At 46.5% G+C, this 20,395-nt stretch overlaps 1 protein-coding gene across 1 annotated transcript in view; it reads right to left on the reverse strand.

The window, feature by feature from the left end:
* Positions 1–336: 336 nt before the first annotated feature.
* Positions 337–20,395, reverse strand: part of npffr1l3 (neuropeptide FF receptor 1 like 3) — a gene marked incomplete at both ends in the record, with an annotated part of 30,048 nt that continues 9,989 nt past the window's right edge. Inside the window, 2 exons of the mRNA XM_084324821.1 lie at positions 337–1,276; positions 3,848–3,947. Of these exons, the coding sequence (XP_084180947.1) occupies positions 337–1,276; positions 3,848–3,947 (1,040 nt within the window). The remainder of the gene's footprint in view (positions 1,277–3,847; positions 3,948–20,395) is intronic.

Genomic DNA, 20,395 nt, shown 5'->3' on the forward strand with positions numbered 1-20,395 from the left:
GACAGTTAAATGCCCAGAAGATGATTGTAGACTTCAGGAACTGTCCACATCTAGGTTCTTAGGTGTGGCCATTGATACAAATAACTCACCTATACCCATGCAAATCCAACCCACACATCAAAACCAAACAAAGAAATGTAAACAAAGCGCAGTACCAAGTGGGGCTCTTTTGCCTAGATGTCGCCGTTTGGCGACATTACAGATTCCACCTTTCAAGCAGGGACTTTTCAACAGCAATCACAAATATATATATTGTGTATGCTTGGATGCATTTCAGTATCTATACATTTCCCGCTTGCCAAGTCACCATTCCCTGATCCCACACTCATCTAACTTTTAAACGTCCCATGCCTGACACACAGAGGGTCCACCTGCGGTGACCCGGACTCCGTCCTCCATGTGATGGCCACTCTTGGTTGACACTTCTCCTTGACCTCCGCCCCCAGAGCCTCCAGCTTCCGCCGCAGCTTCCTCCTTCCTCTGCTCCATCTCCAGACACACACAGCCTGTCGGGTCGTTGCCTGTGTTGATTTGGTTCCTTGTGCCCAGTGTGACGGGTTTGGCACTGAGGAGGACCGTTGGCGCCATACCCCCTGGCTGGACTTGCCTATGCCTGGCCTCCTCCAGCTCCGCCCCACAACATGAGACTGCCGCATTGAAGCCTCTTTTGAAATTCTCATTGAAGTAGCCATAGATAATAGGGTTGACGCTGGAGTTGGAGAAGGCCAGCCAGTGACAGAAGGGGTAGATGTAGCTAGTGAGGAAATTTAGTTGGTCCTCCTCGGGTCTAGCATAGTCTGTGATGATCAGCAATGTCCAAAGGGGCAACCAGGACACCATGAAGAGCAGAGCTACCACTATCAGCATCTTTATCACCTTGAATTTCCTCTGTGATACGGCCTGCTGGCTTGGCCGGCCAACGGCAATCCCAGACACCATGCTGGAGCTGGATGAGACGGCTGTGGGGTAGAGCTTGGCGCAGAGGCAACCGTACATAATCATTATCAGAATCAGGGGCACAAGATAGATAAGGGCGAACAACACCAGAGTGTACACTTTCCTCATCGCTGGGTCTGGCCATGTCTCATAGCAGTAGTACAGAGGGGATGTCTGGTTGTCCCTATACACCATGAAGTGTCCCTTCTCCTGCTCCACGGTCAGCATCACAGCTGATGGCAGCATTATCGCTAAAGCCAGAGCCCAGATTATCCATATAATTGCCTTTGCTGCAGAAATGGTTATCTTTGGCTTAAGAGGATAAACAATGCTGCGAAACCTGGTGGGAAAGAGCAGAATGGAGACACTTTACATTCATTCTACACTAGGACAGTATACTGATTCCCTCCGGCTAATAAAGGCCATGGCTATTTGCCAATTTGTAGACTTTCTAAAGAGCATGCCAATCTGTTTCTGTGCAGTAGCACAGCATGTATGTACAGTATGTGCTAGTTTGTATGTAAACATTTTAAAAGCCTGATATTACTGTTCCACTGCAACTTGTTTACAAGCTGATCCAGTAATAACACACCATATTGGATTTTTTGTGTACATATAATATATATATATATATATATATATATATATATATATATATATATATATATATATACGGTATACACAGCAACCCATGTCTCTTGAAAGGCCTGCAACTTAATCTGCTGTTCCAGTAATATATATAAACTTTAAAGGCTAATAATAATAGCCTTTAAAATAATATATATATTCAATCCACGTATAAAAATGTGTCATTGGATACAATCTGGCGTGTGGATATCCCGGAGTTGGACCCCGAGTTTGACTGGGATGATGTTTGGGCAAATGTGGCATTGTCTTCCCGCAACCCCAATCACCAGCAAATTAATTTTAATTATATTCATAGGACCTATCTTACACCTAGGAAGCTATTTGCTATGGGACTGGTATCCGACTCTCGGTGCACTTTGTGCTCTCAAAGGGCCGCTGGCACTTATATGCATATGTATTGGGATTGCCCACCAGTGGCCCGCTTCTGGAGGTCAATAACGGACAAACTTTCAGATTTGTGTGGCTTAACTATCCCATTCACAGCTGTTACGCTACTCCTGAACGATATAACGACACTACCCGTGTCCGTACAACTAAAAAGGGTTGTCCTAGCGGGCGTCACAGCAGCGAAGAAGCTAATAGCATTGAGATGGAAGGAGCCTGAGAAGCTCACAGTGATTAACTGGTCCCTAACACTGTTGGATGTGATTTATCTTGAGATATCCACGGCGCGGGTGATTGGGGTGGGGCAGGCTGGTATTGACCTGTGGTTTGCAACAGCTGAGAAGGTCAGGACCGCCGTGTGCGGCTGAGCGGGGTTGAGGTGCTTGTTCGGGGGAGTCCGGCGGTCTCGTGGGAGGGGGAGGAGGAAATGTCTTGTCTGTCTTGTCTTTTGTCTTGTCCTTCTTAACTTTAACTGGGGGAATAACTGGGAGAATTTGATTGGGGGGGAGCTATTTAGCTATTTTGCTATTCTTCACTGTTTGGGCACTTTTGCACGGTTCCTGTGAGTCTATGGAACACTCTGTAGGTTTTTGTTTTTCTAAAAGGTTCATTGTTTTGTATTTCTGGTCGGGTACTCAGGGGCAGCGTTTTTTCTACCTCAGGATCTTAAGCCGTTTTGAGGCTGGGCTCCAACCACTGTGTGGCCTGGTGACAATTGCCACATTGTTATGCAGCTGGGAATCTCTGACATCACTGATATGCACATTTTGAGATGACTCAGATTGGTGAGGGTGAGGGTTGTGAGGGGAATTGGAAGAGTGCGCCAATATGAGAATTAGAGACATAAGTCTTATTGATATAGAGCCACACGGCCGGGAAACGGTACTGAATACTGGGAAAGGCCAATTGTAAGATAGTACCCCTTTAAATTAAAATGTTGTACTCTGTTTTTATAAATTGTTATTTCTTTTATTATTATTGCTCTGTTATCTCCCTGTGAAGTTTTGTGTATTGTTATTATGGTTATTGTATTGTGTTGTCTTGTTTTCATGTTAAGAAAAAATTTGATAAAAAATTAGGCCAATATTGCGGTCTGGTGGGCCGTGGTGGAAAAACTAAAAGAACACATATGACTCTGGAAAGTACTGAAAGTACTGGATAAGGTATTATATTTATGGCTCACGTTGGGATCCTGGGGCGAGAGGGGGGGGGGGGGGGGGGGGGGGGGGGGGGGGTTGAGATAGAGCGAATATTCATGTATGTTGATGGTTATGGTGTTTTTGTATTTTTAATTTTGTTTTGTTTATTATTTTTCATTCAATATTGGTCCTATGTATATTTTCTGACCCCCTTCTGATCTGGGTCTGGTGATCGTGGGCTCTGGCTGGGGTGGGCCGCGGTTCGGGGTCTCTGCGGGTCGAGGCGCTAAAGAGGCGTGGTGCTTTGGCTCGCGGGGGGGCCGGGCTGTGGGTCCTCTGGGACTGTGGCTTGCGGTTGCTGGACCTGGAGGTGGAGGGGGCTCGGTAAGCACTTTTTATAGTAAAGATTTTATTTTGTTATCCTTTTTCTTTGTGACAACTTGTATTGACTGGTTGTGTATCCGATATATAATAGGTCTAATTTATTGTCTAGTCATTGTTGTGTTAGTTTGTGTTCTTGGATGTCTGTTATGTAATATTGTCATTATTGTGCTGTGTTGTTTCTTGTTTGAAAATATGAAAATAAAAAGATTTGGTCAAAAAATATATATATATGTATAAAAACCACACACAGCAACCCATGTATCTTCCAAAGTGGAGGACAAGTGGCCATGTAAACATCTAGTGAAAGGCCTCTATTCAGTGTCATATAAACTGTTAAAGTGTATTGAAGGACTTACCTGTGTACAGCAATAGCAACCAGGGTGAAGACAGAAGCGCCCACAGAGATCCCCTGCACCAGTCCACTTAACTTGCACACTGCATTGCTGAATGGCCAACCTGTTAAACAGCACAGCTTATGTCAATGGTAATACTTTATAATAACCCTCCTGAATAGATGTTAATTAACCATGATTAATTAGTTAGTTACCGTAATTGCCATTTTATCTATTGTTAGTAAATGCTACACTATACTGTTATTTGTGGATATATATTTTTTATATATATAAGGAACAGTTTAAAATAGAATTATAAATATATTGTAGACACACCAGTTACAATTAGCAGAATGGAGACACTCATTCTACACTAAGACAGTACTGATTCCCTCCTGCTAATAAAGGCCATGGCTATTTGCCAATTTGTACACTTTCTAAAGAACATGCCAATCTGTCCGCCACGGCAACATTTTAACTCATTGAATCATGGATGCTTGAAGTTGAAGTCATTAGAATCTGTTTTTAAAAGCTTATACTGTATACTGCTCTCCAAAACACACATCCGTGAAATATCCACGTAGGAAAGTGAGGAAATATCCTGCAGTTGCAGGGGTGAACCTTTCTGTTCCAAAACTCCTCATTGGAAACTTAAAATCGGATTCCGTCGCTTTGATTGTAGATGTTGATAATTCTGTAACTGCCGCTTCCGGGACCTCAGTGGCCTCCCTGCTGGTCTGGCGTAGAGGAGGGGTAGGAAAGGAACCAGAGGGGGCCAGACCTGGGGTAAGGGGACGCACGTCTGCACCCAATAGTCTCAAGCTCCCCTCGATGGTGACTGTAGGCGGTTGGGGTTTTAGCTTGATCACAAGGGGGACGTCTGAGAGACCGGCTGAAGTGCCCCAGAGGGTGTGTGGTTCCGGAAGCCAGGTTAACCCTTGGCTAACGGTTACCGGTTGACCCTTTAGTTGACTGGTTAGCGCTGCCGCCTGAGGTCTGGGCAACCTGGGTTCAATTCCTGGCTGCGTCCTGAATTCACTACATTGGTGTCAGGCAGTGTTGTAGTCGAGTCACTAAATCTCAAGTCAGAGTCGAGTGTCAGGAGTGGGATGGTGGACCGTGAGGCCATCGGAATCCCGCGTGCCCGGAGGCTGATAGGCTGATAGGCTGAAGCGCGGGGACGCACTTCGCAAAGGAGTGGGGTAGTGTAATGACCACAGATGCCTAGACTCACTAGGCACGGGTCGGACCCTTTAGTTGACTGGTTAGTGCTTCTGCCTGTTTCAGTTTGTTTAATTAGGATCCCCATTAGTTGTTACCTCAGTTACTATTATTATTATTTTTTTTTTTTAAACATTGATCTTAACTGATCACTGTGACTTTATTGCTTTTATCGTTATATATGCCTATAATTGTGTACAGCACTTTGAGCTACATGACATGTATGAAAGGTGCTTTATAAATACTTACTTACTTACTTACTTACAACTACTCTTACTCCGCACATTGTAGAAGCAACAACACCAAAACAAAGAATAATAATGACAGTAAAGATAGTAATTTGTCTGTCTACATCAGGGGTTCTCAAAACTTTTTTATACCACAACCCCATTTTATTTAGGATTTTTTTTGGCGACCCCACACACAATCGCGTAATTTCAACGTGGCAATAAGGAATATCAAAATAAAAGCACATGTTGTTGAACTAGATCATGCATATTTATTAGAAAATTAAATTACAGCGGCGGTCAGGTGGCGTAGCGGAGATTGCGTTCATCACCAACACCGGAGACGCTGGATTCGCCTGTTCGAATCCAGCTCACAGCTCCGGCGTTGTCACCAGCTTGGCTGGCCGTTCACACTAATACAATTGGCTGTATTAGAGGGTGGGAAAGCTGGCGGGGTGGGTCCGGGTCGTTGTAAACAGCTCGGTCGGGGCGCCTGCTCAGCGCGGATAGGATCTAAGGGGGGTAGTGTGATCCTTCCACACGTTACACCCTCTCAGTGAGAGTCCGCGCTGCCAAGTGAAAAGAAGCAGTTGATTGGCTAGACGTGTGTCGGAGGAAGCACGTGATAGCCTCCACTCTGCAGACCGACTGTGGGGGATAAGTGCGCAGCGACCAGGAAGGGGATTGGGAATTGGCATAACGACTAACATTGGGATGGGAGAAAATCTGAGGAAAAAGGAGGGGGAAAAAGATCAAAAAGAATAATAAAAAATAAAAAATTAAATTACAGCACTATGATATCAATGAAATTAATGAATATTATCAACAAAAGCAACGGAATTGTTTCTGTATACACATTTATAAAACAAGGCATATTTAGCCCAAATATATTGCCAGAACATAAAAAAAGAAAAGAAAATGCGTTCACGTGCTTTTCAAGAATAAAAAAAACTAGACTTATTAATGGAAAGGGTGTGCTTGTACATTTGAACAGTTCCATGATACGTGGCTGCGTTGTGCTGAGAAAAAGGCGCAGATCCGCTTCTACAGTACTCCGGGTCGAGATTTGTATTTCTTTTTTAATGTCAGTGCTGAAAATCCGGCCTGTCCAGTGAACTTGACTTTCTCGTCACACGAAAGATCAATTTGCACCTCCTACTCAGACATCTGTTGCGTCATGTGTAATGAATGTGGCTAAAGATGATGGGCTTCAAATTATCTTTTTGCAACATTCTGTTCCTCCAAAAAGCCATTAAGCTGAGTAAATACCCCCAAATCTCTGCTGATTATGAGTGCCACAAAATAGTTCTGAGTCCAAACAGGTCTGTGTCCCGACCTTGTAGTCCCAGATTCAACGCATTGAGGTGGTCAAAGATCTCGGCTAGATATGCCAGCCATTCATTATCAGAACATTTCTCTGCCAATGGGTTGTTTTTGTCTGCAAGGAAAATCTGCACCTCTTCTCTCTCTCCACGCCTCTGACAACAAACCTATCCATTGCAAGTGTCAAGGTTATACACACTAAAAACGAGACGTGGTCTCCGTGATTATGTATGCGCAGGATGTAGTGAGATGTGTATTGGAATACTGTGTCGGCCTCCGTTGAAGGGGCGAGACCTGCCAGGTGGAAAACTCAATCTGAGTTGGGCTCGTTGTTTTCTTTTCTCCATTTAAATGAATATTTGTTTGCCAATGCGACACCCTGCTTTGGGTCGCGACCCGTAGTTTGAGAACCGCTGGTCGACATGAATGAAGGTCCACAGAAGTGGAGAGGTGACAGAGGTCCCAACTCTCACCTATCACCACACAAATGCCCTAATTTGGATATTTCTTTCTGTAAAATCGCTGTTCTCAATTTATTTTTTAAACATGTCTTACTGGTAATATGTGTTAGATGTAATGGCAGTTTGTTCCAGTTTGACATAGCTCTATACAACTAATAAAGAAACTTGAACTTGAGCATTACAGTTTGCTTTAATCAATTCGTTTTGGGTAGTGGAAGCGTGCATCTTTCCATAGCTGCATCATGTCTGGTATTATAAACATGTTGATCTTTAGTATGTACCATCTGTGTACATATAGGCACTCTCAAGGTACAGATATTTCTACCAAAGAGGATGATGTTACAAGCCAGTCTGTTTTCCACCCTCAACCATGACAGCCATGGCATGCATCCCTTCCACACTGTCCCTCATTGAGCCAGGCCAGGCGGGCAGCTCTGTTCTGAGTCTGTTGGATATTGTTAAAAACCAATTAAAGTAAACAAATCAAATCTATTATTTGCGGTATAAAAACTGTGTCCGCTCCCCAGTCTCCGCTCCCCAAACTGTGTCCCGCTCCAACCAGGTATTTCCTTTTCATTTCAGACCTTTTTCCCAGGTGAAAGCAGTCCCCCTAATTGAAGGATCCTACCTGCTCTATAAAAGCAGAGGGAGCCAGACCTAGATCAACCCTCAGCAATCATAACTCATATTTATCCATAGCATAATATTGTCTGCTTTGCATAACTTATATAAAACAATAAATCATTTCTTTCAATATTCCATACATTCAATATATTTCAGCTCCAACGGATGCACTCAGACATACTGACTGCTATGAAAACCAGAGACAGGTGGCTGGGTGGCGTAGCGGAGATTGCGCTCGTCACCAATGCAAGAGACTCCGGTCTCGACTCCCCGAGTCAGCAATGCCTGCGGCTTGGGCCAGTCGTCATACTATCTCAATTGGCAGAGGTAGCGAGTGGAAAGTCGATGGGGTGGGGATTGGACGTTGTGGACAGCGACTCCTACAGGTCGGTCGGGTGACGCCTGTACAGCAGAGACAGGAAGTATCGGGGGCAGCGTAAGCCTCCCACGCGTTACTCGTCACCACTGAGAGTCCGCGCTGTCTGGTGAAAAGATGCGACAGCTGCCTCCTCGTGTACCGGAGGGCACACGTGATGCAAGGCTTCTATCCTCACTACAGCTGACCAGTGGGAGGCATAGTCTAGCAACGTTCAAGACAGGGGAGGGGAGAATTGAAGGGGAGAATTGGCGATACGAAATTGGGATGGGAGAAAAATAGAAAATAAGGAGAAAAAGTGGATAAAAAAAGAAAAAACTGAGACTAAAAATGCTCTGAACTTCATAAAAGTAAGTCAAAGCTTGCCAAAAGCTCAAACAGTGATCGCTCAAACAGTGATCTCCAAGCCCACGTGGTTGGACTCAAACAACAAACAGCCTAAGAAACGATGTAAACACCATGATCAAATCTGCACAAAGAAAAATCATCAATGACAAAACTAAGGAAAACAAAAACAAACCCTGTGAACTTTGGAAATTACTCAACAACCAACTAGGCTGCAGTAAAAAACTAAGAACCAGATTTACAAACATCAACATAAAGACAGAAAACACTCATCACAGACAAGCTGGATGTGGCCAATTGCTTAAATATTTTCTTTACAAACATAGCCACAACACTGGTTCTATAGTGTTATGGCTTCGCTCAGCACCTGTCTGCATATATCTCGCTTCAGCGTATATACACTGAATAAAAAATTCCACCATGTACCTTTACATGCCAGCATTCATCTGGCCACACCCCCATCCGCTTACCTACATAAGCAGGGGTGGGGCCACACACTCATCTCCTTCTCAAATTTCATCCACAAGCTAGTGCTGCTCACATGCCCACTTGACATGGAGAAAAATATTTAGTCTGAGGAAAGAAAGAACAAGGAGATACGTTGACATCATATCTTTATTTTCTCTCTCACTATTTTCGAGAAAATACGGCGATATTGTCTTCGTCACTGGAGTGTCTGGAAGATGATGATCATTCTAAACCTCCACCGGTTTTTTCGTATTAGGGGCTTGCGTCGCTAATATACTCCCCAAACTGCAGTCCTCCTTTGCTGCGGCTGGATGGGTTTGACCCTCCTGCTATGCAGCTGGACTGTGGAAGTCTGTTGTGAGGGACTGGTTGGTTTTCAAGCCTGGGTGAGTAATGTTTGCTTGTGAGCACCACTTGTCTGTTAGTGCTATGGGGGCTAGCTGACCATTTTTACGAAAGCCGGCCCCAGATTAGGGTCCTCTGTTCAGCCTCTTAGGCGACGGCGGGGGATCTTGGTCTGAAGCCCATTATAGTCAACTAGTGGGCCGCGACCAGGAACTGGTGATCCCAGGATTCTCTGGACGAGCGAATGCTTCTCTGTCACTGTGTAGGCCCCATCTTTCATATACAAATGAGAGTATACCCTAACGAGGAAATGTGGGAATGGATGTTCGTTATCGGAAGATCCATGTTCAAGTCGGCTGCAGCCCAGATGGGACTTGTGCTCGCTCCGCCGGATGTCTGGTAAAATCACTGTTGTAAACTGTGTTGACATCCCTTTTTCTCTTCTCTCTTAAAGGATGAGGAGGGTTTCAGACGGCGGCCTGTCTGAAGTGTGGCTTGTTATGTCGTTTGTACAGTTCAGGTGATAGATGCTTAGCTTGCGTGCTAGTTGTGGCCTACCTGTTAGCCAGTCAACTGTTAGCTGCGGCACTAGCCCGTTGTGTCACTAGGCTAGGAAACGTTAGCTTGGTGCTATCAGTCGGGAGCGGCTGTTAGCTTGATGCTACACTGTTGAACATTGCTATGACTATAACATGCCTTAAAACACTCTGACTACGACGTCATCTTTGACAGAGGATGTTAGTCGAACCTACACCGGGAGCCCTGCCAGCGAGGACTGCGTCAACATGGAGAACCGTAGCGGCTGGGTGGCGCAGCGACGCTGCCCTCGTCGTCAACACAGGAATGCTGTGTTCAACGTCGGTGCCCTGTTAGCCAGATTGCAGTTCGCTTGGCCTGCGCTCAGGGTAGGAAAGGTCCCGACCGGACCTTAAACACTTCTTCTTCCTTCCCTTCTAAATGTTTTGTAATAACGATGTTTTCCAAAACGGGTGTTGCTGCAATACATTTAGGATACGACGCGTGTTGTGTGTGAATTGTCTTGTCACTGGTATAGCTTCTCTCTCCATACAAATCGGGTTGTTGTTTTACATGTGTAAAAATGATCTGGTTAGTTGTGTTGAGAACATCATGTGTGTTCAGGTACCGTGAACTCACAACTAAGGGGGTTAATTAACCTATAAAGCTATGCTTAGTGACATATGAGTGAAGAATGAATTCTTTTCTCAGCCTGTAATGACAATGAACAGTGTATTCACATATTAACAGGGTTACCTGTTCAACTTGGCCGTATCAAGGGTAAGGTAGGAGGGGTGATCCCCCCGGTTTCCCTGGGGCTTCCCCACCCTCCTTTCAGACATGTTGTTTACAATATATTGTGTCACTGTGTTTGTGGGGATACGATGTAACCCTCAGCTTAATTGCTGGGGTTGTGCTAACCGCTTGAGAAACTATATTTTCCTAAAGAAAAGATTGTTTGGTCGCTTATCGTGTGTGCTTAGCAAGGCCTGTGGCCGATACATAATCGAGGATTCTGTATTCTCTCGTTATGAAAAACGGCGTTCCTCTGTAGCAAGAGTGTACTTGCCATTTTTTGTGGTGATAAAGGGTTGTGTGTGTCTTGTGATCTACAACTGGGTTAGGTTGGCCACAGAAGCACATGTGTAAGTCTGGTACCGGGGCTCTTAAGGGGGCCCTCTCTATTCTGTGTTTTTCCCTTAGTAAAAATCAGATAGCAGGTTAGCACATGAGCTGTGTGAAGCTGTTAGACACTTCATGTAGCTGACTGTGACTGTGTCATGCTCTTTTTTGTCATTACATCGTATCATGGGTGTGGGGTCGTAAAGGGGTGCACTGGTAATCCTTTCCTCCCCTTTTTGATGGGCAGGGGTTAAAACCTCCTGTCCTTCAAGGTTCCTGTCACGTTGCTGTTCGGCACGTTACAGGGTAAGAAGGGGGGGGGGAGTTTCCTGGTCCCACGCCCTGGAAGATTGGGCATGTGCACCGCAGAAATTCCCCTGCCATAGAGTACGTCACTGTGCGCGTCTCTGTTGGTAAGACTTCCGTGAGTTGTTCAGGTCCATATGATGGATCTGTTTCAGGGAGTTGTCAGAGCTCCTCCTCACGAAGCTCCTACTCGGGCCTTCTTTTTTTTTTTTATCTTTTTCCCCCTCCATTTTTCCTCCGATTTTCTCCAATCCCAATGTTAGTCGTATGCCAATTCCCAATCTCCTTCCTGGTCGCTGCGCACTTACCCCCCACAGTCAGATCATCTGGGAGAGTGGAGGCTATCACGTGCTTCCTCCGACACACGTCCAGCCAATCAACCGCTTCTTTTCACCTGGCAGCGCGGATCCTCCCTGAGAGGGCGTAGCGTGTGGAAGGATCACACTATCCCACTCAGGTCCTATCCGCGCTTAGCAGGCGCCCCGACCGAACTGTAGGAGTTGCTGTTTACAACGACCCGGACCCACCCCGCCAGCTTCTCCCACCCTCTAATACTGCCAATTGTATTAGTGTGAACGGCCAGCCAAGCTGGTGACAACCCCGGAGCTGTGAGCTGGATTCGAACAGGCGAATCCAGCTCACAGCTCCGGGGTTGGTGACAAGCGCAATCTCCGCTACGCCACCTAACCGCCTCTACTCGGGCCTTCTGTGAGTTAGGACTCTCCTTCCCTGTGAGGGAGCCTCCTCAGAGTTCAGAGCCTCCTCCTCAGATTGTCAAGGTGAGTAGAACTTCAAAAAGGAGTCCTGCTCTATTGTGTGTGTATTCGATTCAATTCGATTATTGAGTGTGTATTGGTTCAGTGCCTCCTCCTCGGAGAGCCCTAACCCAAATTTTACATAGCTCAATGTTGCAATATATTCTTTTCAATCTATACAGCTCACGTGGGAAGTCTCTCTGGGGATTTCCGTCTCCTCCCTATGGGAGGGTGGTGGGATGTAAAAATGTAAACAATTTTTACCCTCAGCTGCGTCACGAGGGATTCATGTCAGTCTGTGTTCTTTCTTTTTTGAATAAAAAGAGGAAGGTACATGAAGCACTACGGCTCCGTGTCGTTCTCCCAGGCGACTTGGAGGAACAATGTTTGGTGTCTTGCTAGACTATCCATTGATGTGTTTGGGTCTCGACGCATACATAGTGCTGGCTCGGTGTGTTTCTGTTAAAGAATCACACAGGGGCTAAGTGCGCCTTGGTTGCTTGTTAAAACAGCGTTTTTATGGGGCAACTGGGATGGAGTTTTGTCTCTTCCGAGCGCCAGTTTACTAGGTTGTCTCGATGAATTCTCGTTCATATCTGGGGGATGTTAACAGAATAGATCAGAACATAGGTAGAGGGGTCTCACGCCCTTGGGGTGGGCCACTGAGCACGGTCCAAATGGGACCGTCTGGGTGGCGCCCTCTTTTCATGTTTTAGATCGACACGCATACCTACCCCCTCTCCTGGAGTGGGCATGTCGGCGTGGTTAGGACACGGGACTGGTCTGGTCACACTAGTCCAGGTCAGTTAACCCGTTGTCCGCCGGGGATGCAGATCTGCTGTTCTGGTACCCTGAGGGACTTGCGCTTTTTTCGGGGGGAAAATGCCAGGTCGGTCCGGGTGTCACAGGGTTAGGTGTTATGGAGACCCTTTGTTGGGTACATGTTGTACTCTGCACTATCGTAATGGCTTACAGCCATACCAACCTGTACACGCCCGATCTCGTCCGATCTCGGTAGCTAAAGCAGGTTCGGTCCTGGTTAGTACTTGGTTGGGAGACCGCCTGGGAATACCAAGTGCGGTGTGCTTAGGGCTGGTTCTCCATTCTTTTCGCTCCTCTCTCACGCGTGGCGGAGAGAGGGCTGTTGGGGTGGTCTTGGACCTCCTCTGGTAATCCTGTGCTTCCCGTGCCACCGGGCCCGGTCCGAAGTAAAGTTTCGTTGATACCGTAGGCCTGGGATAACCCTTGTTTGGAGTTTTTTCTTGAGGGGTTATAGGAACAACCACCGTCTGTACCGAGCGGGTGGTTGATTCCCTGGTGTGTTGGAGCAGAGTCAACTCCCGGGTTACCCGGTTGAGTGTGCCCCTGCATGTTCATGACGTCTGCCAATCATGTCAGCCTTCTCTGCCTCAACCCCTCTGGGTGTTTTTTTTTTAATGGAGGCTTTGTCATGGTGATCAACAACGCCAGCATACGCCCCTTCCGCCGGGGCGGCTGTTTTCAGCTGACTCCTTTGGCGCCTGTCTCGTCCGCAGTGCTCCAGGCTCAGGTTACAGCCTGTTGCCTGGTTTCCCCGGTGCGCTGCCTGCTTCCGTTGGTTAACCTTTTTGTGTGCTTCCGGCCATGCTGACTGCCTGTTCTGCAGGGTCAGTGTGCCAGGCGGTGTGCTATTGGGGGGAAAGGGCCCGCTCTTGGAGGGGCCTTATCCGAAGGCGATGTGGGGGGCGGTGTCACTAAGTGACCACCTGGTGGGGTCTTGATGCCTGGCGTCATTGACCTCTCCGGGCCCCCGTTTTCCAGGGGATCCAGTCCCTTCAGTGGGTCTGGGTCTTCCTTCGCGCTCCGCTGCTACGGCCTTGCCACAGGGTTGGGTTTGCTCTTGAACCCGTGATTTCTGGGGGCAGTAACGAGGTTGTTCCTTCCGTTCGTTCCCGGGTGGCATGCGGGTTGTGCGTGTGTGTAGTCGTGGGGTCAAGCCACGGTCTGCTCACCCTGTGCGTTGAATTGCTTGAGTGCCTCTTCGCACGGTCGGATCCGTCGGATCCGCGCCCTCCCGTGAACCTCCAATAGGGGGGGTATCCTCCATTAGGGAGGGTCGGGGGGGCTCGGTCCTCCCCGGTCTGATGGTTGTGGGGGGCCTCAGCGGGGTACATTTGTCGGGCTATGGCTCCCGCTCATCCCCTGTTATGCAGACAGGTGCTGAGCGAAGCCATAACGCTATAGAACGAAGGGTTATGTATATAACCCAGTTCTATGAGTTATGGTGCACTCAGCACCTGGACGCCGCTGCGGCCCTTGATTTTTCATTGTGGTGAAATTTGTTGGGAAGGAGATGAGTGTGTGGCCCCACCCCTGCTTATGTAGGTAAGTGGATGGGGGTGTGGCCAGATGAATGCTGGCATGTAAAGGTACATGGTGGAATTTTGTATTCAGTGTATATACGCTGAAGCGAGATATATGCAGACAGGTGCTGAGCGCACCATAACTCATAGAACTGGGTTATATACATAACCCTTCGTTAATAAACTACCCTCCCACTCAGGGCATTTTGGGGTAGAACACATCCTAGCCTTCTACAAAAACCTAGGGGTCCGCAAAGACGTCTTCAAACTCGAAATGGTAAAAACAGATGAGGTGCTAAAAAAACTGAGCACCCTCCAACCTAACAAGGCCACTGGCCATGACAATATCCCCTCCAAATTCATCAGAGACTCAGCAGCCGCCATCACCCCAGTCATCACCCACATAATAAACCTCTCCATAAAACAGGGATACGTCCCCAAAGACTTTTGCGAGTCTTTTGCGAGTGACCCCCCTGCACAAAAAAGGCAGCAAATTAGACCCAGGCAACTACCGCCCTGTTTCTATTCTTACCTCCATCTCGAAAGTCATGGAAAAGAAATTCTACGAACAGGTCAAAAAGTACTGTACCTCGCGGAAAAAAAGCTAATCTACGAATTTCAATCTGGCTTCAGAACATCCCACTCCACTGACATATGCCTTCTATATTTGAACGACCACATCAAACAAGAGGTGGACGTGGGCAAATACTGCGGCATGGTCATGCTGGACCTCCAAAAGGCTTTCGATGCGGTCAATCACTCCATTCTGATTGACAAGCTAAAAGCAATTGGTTTTGATAGTTCACCAGTGAGCTGGATGCAATCCTACCTGGAGGGGAGAGAAAAGATGGTGGAGCAGGGGCGTAGCTGGGGGGGGGGGGGTAGCTTAGGATGATTCCAAGGGCCCAGCACTGGGGGGGGGGCCCAAAAAAAAGTTTTTTTTTTTTTTTCTAGACATCACTCAGGTGTATTAGTGATGCTCTCATTGATACTATGTTTGTGTGTGTGTGTGTGTGTGTGTGTGTGTGTGTGTGTGTGTGTGTGTGTGTGTGTGTGTGTGTGTGTGTGAGATATATAGAGAGAGAGGGGGGGCTTTGGTAGACTATTGCATTGGTCCATTCATTGAAGATGAACGCAATGCGACATCCTTTACTAGGCTCACCCACCAACAGTGCAGGTGCTGAACTGCTGATCCGAATGTATAGGTAAAAACCATATTATGCGTTTTCATCAATAAAAAATTGGCCAAAAAAAAATTCACTGGGGGCCTACAAATACATTCTTTCATGGGGCCCAGAATCTGGAGCTACACCCCTGGGTGGAGGTAAATGGTACACTATCCCCCCCCTCCCAGTGAGCTGTGGTGTTCCACAAGGAAGCATACTAGGACTGTTACTGTTCCTAATTTATGCAAATTACATGTCATCAGCTTGTGACTGCAACTTGTTCCTGTTCGTGGACGACTCAGCCCTGCTGGTCTCTGACAGGGACAAGTTGCAGGTTGAAAAAAATCAGCTCTGAACTCGGCAAAATCTGCACCTGGCTCGCTGACAACAAACTATCATTACACCTGGGTAAAACAGAGTCCATTCTCTTCGGTTCAAATAACAAACTCAGCAAGGCCGACGGCTTCTCAGTTACAGTGGGTGACAATATTGTCACAAGGAAAGATGAAATTACATACCTAGGTTCCATCCTAGAGGCAAATCTTTCCTGTGACAAAATGGCATCCAATGTAATAAAAAAAGTCAACCAACGAACTAGATTCTTGTACCGGATCTCCTCTCTGGTAAACAAGAATATCCTGAAGACTCTGGCAGGAGCACTCATTCAAGGGTACTACGACTATGCTTGCACCTCATGGTACCAAAGCACCTCAAAGGCGCTAAAAACAAAATTACAAACATCACAAAACAAACTGGTCAGACTACTGCTTGACCTTACTCCTAGAACCCACCTCACCCCTGCCCACTTTGACAACCTAGGATGGCTTAGAGTAGACGACAGAGTACAGCAACTTGCAATGGGCCTGGTCTACAAGATATACTACATGACTAAGGTACCCATGTACATGTCAAAATACTTCCCAAAGGTCAGTGAATACCACGACCACAACACCAGAGGGAGCTCCAAAAATCATGTTAAACCCGGATTTGGCTCAAACAAGGGACTAAACACATTTTGCAATTATGCCACATCAATGTGGAACGCCCTACCCACAGCTGTAAAGGAATGTGAATCACTACCCACTTTTAAAACCACTCTCAAGGAGCACCTACGGGAGACTGCAATTCGAAACTGGCCCCTGTAAATGTCCTAACCCAACCCCCTCCAATGTACAGTAAATGTCCTAACCCAGTAATACACGAGACCCTCTTCTTGGGACCAAGTAAGGTTTCGTCGATAATCCAATGTACAGTTACCCCCCCCGCCTAAACCAATAGCTTAGGAATCGCATGGCCTGACACTCACAGGGCAAAACATTTTTTATTTTAGAACTTTCTTTATTGGAAGAAAAACTAAATGACACAGTCAGGATTCAGGTGAGATACATCTTCCATTTTTTCCCTTCCCCATTCCTATCCCCTAACCCCACCCCATACCACCCAAGGAGAGCGACAACAAACATTAATATCCTCCACTGATACCAGAGAAATTACTTTAATATCCCTCACTGATACCAGAGAAATCCCTTTAATATCCTCCACTGATACCAGAGAAATCCCCTTAATATCCTCCATCCTCCAATATGTCCAAACCCAACCCCCTTCAATGTACAATTCCCCCCCCCCCCACCCAACCACCTCCAATGTACAGTTACCCCCCCTACCCACCCCCCCCCCCCCCCCCCCCCCCTCGCCCCCATACAAACCCAACCAATTACCATCTCCATCTCCATTCCCAGCAGGATAGCTTTTTCCACTTCCCCTATGCAAAAGGTCCCCTGGTCTTCCCAGCACTATGCCAATCAACACCTTTATACTATATATCCCCCCCCCCCTTTAGATAAAAAATAGAATGAGAAAATATAAAAAATAAAGGGGCTCTTGATTACAGTAATATACATAATTTTCTCGTAACTGAAATATATGTATATTAATTAACAACACCGCTGTAACACAATGTCTATCATACGGGTATTCTTGGTTTTTGAAAGAAAAACTAAAAACAACGGAGTGAACTGTAACGCAGTGCTTCCACGACATATCAGGTTTGAAGACAGTAAAAAAAAAAGAATAATAATAATAAAAAAAAAAAAAAAAGGCCACAGTCTGAATGAATGAATTTATTTAACAGATTGCAGAATGGGTACAGTATAGCTCAATACACACAATTGTTAAGGGGATGCAGACCAGAGAAAGACGTTTGTCTTGTTTACATCAGGGTCCCCCATTTTCAATTCATAGTGACATTTATGACATACACAACATACATGACATCATGACATTTATGGCATAGGGACATACATGACATACAGGTATATAGTACTGTTACATTTGTGACATATATGATATGCAAATATACAGTACTGTTACCCATAGATCCTGACAGAGAGTATATAGATATTATGGGGAGGAGACTGTACATTAGGAGGGGGTGGGTGGGTGGGAGAGAAATATACATACGGTGGGGAGAGAATATATACATACGGTAGGGAGGAGACTGTACATTAGGAGGGGGTGGGTGGGTGGGTGGGAGCAGTCCCGGCGCCATGGGCGGGCATTAGGGGGCCGGGCCCGCCCACTGAGTCAGCTGTGCCCACCCTGGAAAGGGCTGTTCCCTTAGTCTGGGACAGCCCTAGTGGGCACTGATGTCAACAACAACACTACTGAAGCTAGCACGGCACTCTGTGATAATTCGTTTTCTACCCTCAAGAACGTCTTTACAGAACATCGCCTTAGTATGCTTCATCGACGCAACTAAGGCCAATTTAATTCAGTTGGCATTTGAGAAGGACTTAACAAAAAAGTTCAGGAATGAGTGGAGGGGCAGTGTTTTAAGAAGATTTCACTCTGTCCCCAAACGCCGCTTGCCTCTCTACTTATGATGGTGAGTAGCCTGTGGAGGAATTTTGTTTGCTTTTTTATGCACCTTAATTTTTGTCAGTTCAGTTCAGTTTGTCAGTGAATTCAGAAGTATTGAATAAATGGAAACTTTTCAAAGCTATAGAATAGAATAGAATAGAAATGTATTATCCTGAGGGAAATTTGACACTGCAAATCACTCAACATTAAACATTTAGACAGAACAAGTCACAAATAAGAATAACAAAACAAATGGCCTAAGAATAGAATAAAATGAAATAGAATAAAAATAGAATAAAAGATACAGTAAATAAATACAGTAAAAATATACTGAAGTCTACAGTAGGTGTAATAATGCACAGTGCTGTTTAAAAAGTAAGAGTCCAGGAAGATGGTAACTGTCACTCTGTGCTCAGTGATGCAGTGAGGCACAGTGATGCATTGTATAGTTTGATGGCTGTCGGAATGAAGGACTTCCTGTGCCGTTCAGTGCTGCATTTAGGTAGTGTGAGCCTATAACATGCTCCTCCTGTCAGCCAAGTCTGTGTATAGTGGGTGGGAGGGGTTTTCCCTGATGGCCTGGAGCTTAGCAAGGTTCCTCCTCTCCGCCACCCTCGCTAGAGTCCAGCTCCACCCCAACCATGCTACTGGCCTTCTTGACCATCTTATCCAGCCTGTTTGTGTCCCCTGCTCTCAGTCCGCTGCCCCAGCAGGTCTGTTATATATATCCGTTCAGTCTGTTTTTGTATAAGTGAAAGTTCTTAAGATAGAGAGAAATTTGATTTTTCAATTGCCTCTCTGCTGTTTAGTTCAGCACCGTGGGCAGCGCCAAGCAAGCCGCAGCGCCAAGCAAGCCACAGCGCCGCTGTCCCAGCTGAAACGTATAAAAGGGAACCTGTGTTGAAAAACCATTGTGCCCCCCCGAGAACATTTTATGCCCCCCCACTAATTTGTCAAGTCAAGTCAAGTCAAGTCAAGTCAAGAGTTTTATTTGTCACGGCATACAAGTATACAATGAAATGCGGGTGGTCTAGCCCGCAACGATGTGCAATACAGTAGTACAACATATAATGGAATCCAATAAACAATAAACAACATTGTGCAATAAACAGGTAACATAGTGGGACATCACGGTATTTGTACATAGTTATTTACAGAGCATGAAGGACATGCTAGGTCCCTTGGTAGTGCAATACACTGTTACTATACTATTTTTAAAGTGACCTTTCCTTTGTGGCCATAAGTGTGGGCGTGTGCAGCATGAGTGAGTGCTTTCTCATGTTAAAGTGGCTGCTAGTGTGCGAGCGTGCACAGCGTGCGTGTCGTGTGTGTGCTAATGTGTGCTTGTGTGTGGAGAGTTCAGTGTTCTGTGACCCTCAGTGTTCATTGTTCAAGGCTCTGATGGCCTGGGGGAAGAAGCTGAGCCGAAGCCTCTCTGTCCTAGTAGCTGGTGTTCGCAGGCGTCTGCCTGACCTCAGCAGCTGGAACAGGCTGTTATTGGGGTGGTGAGGGTCTTTCATTATTCTGCAGGCTCTGGATTTGCACCTCTTGTTGTATAGAGCCTGCAGGGGAGGTAGTGCAATACCCGTGGTACGCTCGGCAGAGTGCACCACTCTCTGTAGGGCCTTCTTGTCCTGTGCCGTGCTGTTTCCATACCAGGCAGTTATGTTTCCAGTCAAGATGCTCTCTACAGCTCCAGCGTAGAAGGACTGGAGTATCTTCCCCGATACTCTGAACTTCCTTAACTGTCTCAGGTGGTAGAGGCGCTGCTTCGCCTTTTTTTACGACTGTGTCTATGTGTGTTGACCATGTCAGATCCTCTGAGATGTGGACCCCCAGGTACTTGAAGCTGCTCACCCTGTCCACGGTGGCCCCGTTTATCCTCAGTGGTGTGTGTGTCTCCTGCTGTCCTCTCCTATAATCCACGATCAGCTCCTTGGTTTTACCAATGTTCAGGAGCAGGCTGTTGTCCTGGCACCAGCGTTCCAGTACCTCAACCTCCTCCCGGTAGGCCTTCTCGTCGTTGTCCGAGATCAGCCCCACCACCACCGTGTCGTCTGCAAACTTCACTATGGAGTTGGAGCTGAACTTGGCCACACAGTCGTGTGTGTATAGT

Source organism: Notolepis coatsorum (genome assembly GCF_963971535.1).
Source record: "Notolepis coatsorum genome assembly, chromosome: 11".
NCBI classification, from domain to species: Eukaryota; Metazoa; Chordata; class Actinopteri; order Aulopiformes; family Paralepididae; genus Notolepis; species Notolepis coatsorum.